General features: G+C 43.7%; 1 protein-coding gene across 1 annotated transcript; it reads right to left on the bottom strand.

The window, feature by feature from the left end:
- Window positions 1-468: 468 nt before the first annotated feature.
- Window positions 469-2,606, bottom strand: CCR75_009735 (uncharacterized protein; the record flags this gene model as incomplete). The annotated part of the gene is made up of 4 exons (XM_067967774.1): window positions 469-892; window positions 971-1,496; window positions 1,554-2,179; window positions 2,421-2,606. 4 exons carry the CDS (start codon window positions 2,604-2,606, stop codon window positions 653-655), a joined length of 1,578 nt encoding a protein of 525 aa, XP_067816678.1. The 3' UTR covers window positions 469-652.
- Between the last annotated feature and the right edge of the window lie 3,858 nt (window positions 2,607-6,464).

Below are 6,464 nucleotides of genomic sequence, written 5' to 3'. Positions count from 1 at the left end.
GGTAAGTTTACCGTAGAGAGTAGCACTAGGTCATTAAATTTAATGAACATTTGCTCTTCCATCTTTGTCTGCATTCCGTTTCTGTCGGTCCACTGCGTTAGCAATGGAATCCTGAACGAAACGGATTATTGATTCTCGAGTTGCAGAAACTCTTCTGCTAACCCATTTGTTTAGTCTTTTTCAGTACGCTCTGTGCGTACTGCTTATTTCATGTAGCGATACACCCCGTTACACCTACAGATTGAAATGTTGCTTGATTGCAAAGGCTGCATCTGTTGAACTGGCCAGTTTAATATATATATGCTAATCTTTGCAGTTGCAGGCAACTTGGAGGTCCGCAACCTTAGTGATTAAGATAGTGCATTTATTAATTAAGTGATACTTATTTGGCTCAAGTAGCCCTGTAATTACTATGAACTATCGTTGGAAAAACGATAGCACGTGATTAACATCTGACTATGTAACTTAATAATTTGTCGTAGTGTCAACAACCTGCCTTTCATGAAATCAAGATGCTTTCTTAAAATAAAACTCTTGAATTTAAAATAGGTTTAATTGGCTGACAGAATGCTCCGCAACGATCTTCACGTTGACATTGGGACTGGTATTTTTGAGCGAAAAAAAGAAATTGCCCCTTTCGATCTTAATAAGTTTACCAAAGCTCCGTAACAATTATTTTTTCCTCCAGCTTTAACATTACAAACCGCTTGGCATCTGCTTCCGTGGCAATAGCGCCTTTAGAAAACTGTGAATGTTGAATTATAGCCGTAATGATAGCCTTCCTCACAGCGAGGCCCATGGCTATGCTGCCGCATATGTAGATGTAGCCCTCGTCTATGAGGAGATGTCGTGCTACGAGCTCGCTGCGGTCAAGCAAAGCGTCTTGGACATACTGCAAGGATAAATTTATCGTAATAAATGCGCGTTAGTTTTTCGCACTGGACTGTCTTTCCTTAAAAATTACACAAACCCGTTTACGATGGCCACTCTCGTCTGAAAACTCCACATGCAATTGGTCTAGCACTTTAGAATTCAGCGCACTCTGTAGCTCCTCACCGTATAAGAAATCCCTGCTAGCTTCACGACAGCCATAAAACAGATAAGCTGACCGGAGTTTTGGCACTGATGCATCGACTTCATGTTTTAGGTCTTGAAGAAACGCTCGAAAAGGTGCAATTCCCGTGCCTGAACTTATGAACATCATAAGGCGGTGGTCGTGAACTGGATATACAAACGACGACGGGCGGAAAGATGCGCGAACGACATCTCCCTGCTTAAGCATTGCGAGGTAGCTAGAACATCGCGGTATTGGCAGCGTATCTGCCTTTTGAAGTCCTAAAGTAATTGAGAAAGTGTCGGGAAACAATCGTCGTGATGAGGAGATTGAATAATATCGTGTAGCATTGCGTGGAACAATTTGAAAAAAATCGGCAAAGTTGAGGCGTATCGAAGAGAAGTGGCTGAAAATGTCGACTACGGTTAAATTTTGGTGTTGGCTAAAGAAGAAAGCGTCAATGAAAATTCAAACAAACAAATTACGGTATAGCACTCACCTTTCAGTCTCAAAAATAGCTGCTGCAATACCTGGTGACATTAACGCAGCAACATCATTCTTCTCCAAAGCATACGCGGCGAGACTGCGCAAAAAACCGGGGCGGGGGGTTGATGTCAGATCGAATGCCCACTTGAGTGCATTACGTATGGTTCCAATGCGAGAAAACGGAGGAAGTTGAAGCGGTTGCAGCAGAAGCGAAGACTGCTGCTGAGAATTGCGTGCGGCGTTGGCAATAGGCTCGGCTACAAATACAGCTTCAGGATCCTCAACTTGCAGATAATCAAGCATACGATTCACCAGAGATTGGTCGTTGGGTACATATACACCAACATTAGATGCTTGAGAGCTGACAAGCTCTTGTTGTTCATTTCGGATGCCAAAGTCGATTTGATGCACCGACCGCCAGGTCCCGTCCGTTGTTTGATGCGGCGCACTGATCACATTGTTGTCTGTGACCTTGAATACAGTACGATCTTCGTCTATCACCAGCTTTTGCCGTTTGCTTGAAATTTCCTCGCTATTTTTAATCGAATAGAATAACAAGTTGTACTTGGGCGCCGGTGATGTTGGCCCTTTCTGCTGATTTTGGCTTTTTAAACTTTGTTCGTACTCGAGAAGCTTCTCCTACAAATTAATTGTAAAGACAAATGATATCACATCAATCTAAAGTATGTGCCAACCTGATACACTATTAACACGCAATTAGGACAATCCAAGTGGCAACACTCGTCATCTTTTGGCTTTAGCGGAGGGGACAATTGAAATGATGACGCCGGGTGCAATAGCTGGGTACAGACGAACCCACCACAGATCAATTATTCGCTTACATACGCAATTGCGAACTGCCAAACTGTACTCACCTGACCTTGTTTTTTCGCTTAAGAGCAATCTCTCGCTCGAATTCCATGAAGGCGTCCATGCCACTACTCAGGAATCGCTGCTTCTGCTGCGATTTTCGTTCTAATGTTGCGCGTAGATATCTTCGTCTGATGCACATTGTAGCGAAGTACGCGCGACAGTATCCACGGCGGAGCACTTGCAGGGTTGACATGTGGCTGGCTATTTTAGGACGGATCGGGATTAACTACTATTTTCAGTGTTTGAGGGAAGCACCGGCCAATAAGTCACAATAATGACACAACAAATTCCAAAATTTAGTCACACCAAAATATAATTCGGTTTTGTCATAAAAATATTCGTCAAGTACCTCGCTATCTCTACATGGTGGCTGCCACATGTATCACCCGGAATTAATGTAATTTTAGTGATAAGGGAATTTACCCATTGTGAAGGCGGGCACGTCTTAATGCGGCCACGCTCGACTTAAGCATACACCTTAGCACAGCGAGGAAGCGTTTTGATTGTCATCTCTCACGTGCAGTGAGGATGTTGGTAGGCGCCTAAGCGACCACCAATGAACTAAGCGCCTTAGTTTAAGTGACGCCACGGGAGTGGTAATCCGGCTCCACATGCGGACTTGTGAACTAGGAAGTAGTTTTCAGACTGGTTAATATTAAATCGTATCACATTTTTTTTGACCAATCCTAAAATGCCATCTCTGTAGATAGCCACTGATATGTATTGTGAGCGTATCTTTCTGAATACCTCGCGTAACGGATGACGCTAGCCGTCATCCCCGCTGATGTGAATGCCCTGAGGGACGTCACATGCACAAGGGTGGATTCACAATGTGAACCACACCCAAGTGGAAGGTACAATTATATACTTGAGTAATTGACCATCCCCATACGTACACAAAGTGTACTCTATGGGGATTGTGTAACATAGGGCAACTTTAGCACGTTACACATTGAGTGAATCGTAGCATATTTTTACGGCTTACCAACCGAAGTCTACCCCATTACACCCCCCCATCAGTGACATGCCTTTAGAACTCTCATCGACCATCGAGACCGCGGCGGCATCACTTCATAGACGGCGGGAATCGCTTGAGTTGAGTTACGTCGAACTTGAAGTTAAGCGAAATATCGCCGTCTGTACGCGTTCATAGTGTCTACAATGCCGACATTCGCTCTCATTTCCTCTTTGAGGTTGGGTACTGAACATCTTAACTTACGGTTGTATTTTACATTCCTTGTCCCATGACATTCAAGCGTGAGTCACCGACTCTGTGTTCCTTCCTCGAAGATGATGAGTACGTGGACTATGATAGTACACTCATTCTGAGGACAAATATGAGGTGTAACGGGGTGTCGCGTTACATAATTTATTATTTGTTATATGAGTTACTGTAAATATTATTTCTTATGAGAGGAAATAAATATATAAGTAGAAAATTATTATCTTTATTAATTTTGACTTAATCGAAAGGTCCACTCTTCTAAGTGACCTTAAATGGAAAGCGATCGAACGCATGAGTTCGGTCGTAGGCGGGGCAGCTTTAGCGCCATGTTGTTCACTCTACAAAGATACGAGCGACATGCGGCTATAGCCGGGTTCATATAACATGAACTCGACGGGGCCCGAAAAAAGTAGCCTTGCTTCACCAGCAAGGCTCTCAACACGCGGAGTTGTTGAGAGAACTGGGTCCTCAACAGTTAAAACTGTTGAGACAGCAGCATTTACATGCTGCTAGCGGGCCGACGCTTCTGCGTCGACCCGCAAGCTTTAAAGATAGAAATTTTGAAGTTTAAGGCAGTCGAAGGCGACTCCCCTTTAAGATGGTTCGTCGAATTAGACGACGCCATTGAAGCTCGCCGCATCAATGATGATGCGACGAAAGTGAAATTTGGCATGTCTTACTTTGCCGGACGTACTAAATTTTGGCCTTTGTGATCAAGCACGATCCATTGGTTTTTGGGTCGTATAAGGTCTTTCAAACCCGGGTCAGGCAACTTTTGAGCCGTCACGTGCCGAATTCAGGGCTCGACTCGAGCTCCTGGATATGAAGCAGGGCAAGCGTGACCTTCACGCTTATGCGCAGCATACACAATACCTGGTCAGTTGTATCGTGAGCCATCCAATAGATGAAAAAACACAGGTAATTGTCTTTACAAAAGGTCTTACCGACGGTCCTGTCAAGACCCACCTGTTCCGGCTTGCACCAGAGACGCTAGATCAAGCGATCTCTGTAGCGGAACAAGAAGGTTTCAGCTTGGATAGGCTTTCGTCCACTCTGGAGCTTATTATATTCGACGAGAAAACGGAGGACCCTATGGACCTTACGTACTAAGAGAGCAAGAAATTACGCTACAAACGATTGCAAAAATGTAATCGTTGTCAAAAGACGGGCCACTACGCCTATGAGTGTAGTGCCAACACGGCCAGTGCCTAAAACACTGAGCGAATAGACCGACCTATCGCTAGGAATACCGGAGGACACGGATCCGACGCCGTTGCGAATTGCTACGGCGAGGCGGATCGTAAAAAAAACGGTCGAAGTCAGTAGGTGCGGAGCGCCCTACTGATCCAGCACCGTCAACAAAATTTGCAGCCTTTTGACGAAAGATGCTCCCCACACACAAAAATTGGGTGTAAATGCCCCCGGTGTTGAGGCTAACCTCATCACCTTATAAGTTATAGTTGCAAATAATTTGTCACTTCGTTTTGTAAAAAGTAAAACGAAACGTACTAACTAGTGGTTACACAAACATAGGCAAAAGAGAGAGTGTTATTAGCTTCATTGTCCCAGCTTGCTACAAATCTGCACGGCAGGAGAAAGCAGGAAATGAACACCTACAGTCATTCGGCGTAAATACGATAATCAAAAATAATACTAGTACCACTTGTTTGTTTCATCACCTTGAAGCTTACCTTTCAACAATCCTCCTTGTCGACACTGTTCATGACAAAACACTTGAATCTGCTCTGCCACCGTCGACTTAAATCAATTTACTTAAACCGATCACTTGGCGCAATTCATCCAGTCTTGGTGCAGCCAACGCCTTTGTAAGTATGCATCCAGGCATATTCAAAGTCTCTCGATGTTTGGGTCTTATAATTCCACGCTTAGTAAAATCACCGACTTATTGATGCGAACATCAAAACGTTTGGCCTTGGCTGATGCTCTCTCGCCATTAAGCTGCTACAAAGCAGCAGGATATCCACACGCAGCGACATCGGTTCTTTGAAGCTCACACTCAATACTTGCAACAGTTCGCTACAATGTCCCAAAAGTTTTCGAGCCATTGTAGAGAGTGAAAACCCACCTCGTGTTTTGCACATCCAGCTCAATGGCACATCGTCGATCGTTATTAAATAACCCGTGACTGACTTTATGTCACCTTTGTCGGCGGCAAAATCCGCGTCGCTGTAACAACCACTTGCAAAGCATTCGAGTCATTTGTTCTCCCAACCATAGAACGAAGAAGATATTTTGTGCCGGAAACACTTAAAGGTTAATTAATATATTATCTAAAAGGTAGATAATATTTGGAGAATATTATTTTAAATGGATATATTCTAAAATCTTATCCATTGGTAGATATAGATCATTATATCTACTTCCAGTCAGCGCTGGACGCGCGCAAAGAGAAAGTCAGATTAGACTTTATTACATGTTTTGTATTAGTTTATAATTAAGTTAGTATTAAGTAGATAGACAAGAAGAACTACTTAATTGTATTAATACAGTTTTTAATTTACCCTCTTTAAAGCAAGTGCTTCAAAAAGAGTCTTCCTCTGCACGTACTAGTGTACGTGAAGTGACGTGAGGCACCACTCGCACTGAGGCAGTGGGAAGTGGACTTGTACTGAAGCAGTACAAGTCAGTAGTGCCCCGTTACACCTGGTAGCACTTTGTAGTCCGTCCAAGGACCACAGTTCCATCATCTAACATGGACATGTTAGATGATAATGGAAATACGCATCACGTTTCGCGTGATAGCTACTCCTTTCTAAGTGACATAGAAAGGAGTGCGGTCGAACGAATGAGTTCGACCGTAGGGAA

This window comes from Bremia lactucae, linkage group LG3, assembly GCF_004359215.1.
Source record: "Bremia lactucae strain SF5 linkage group LG3, whole genome shotgun sequence".
Classification (NCBI taxonomy): Eukaryota; Oomycota; class Peronosporomycetes; order Peronosporales; family Peronosporaceae; genus Bremia; species Bremia lactucae.
Note: the sequence above shows the minus strand (reverse complement) of the source record. Positions and strands in the feature narration are given on the sequence as shown.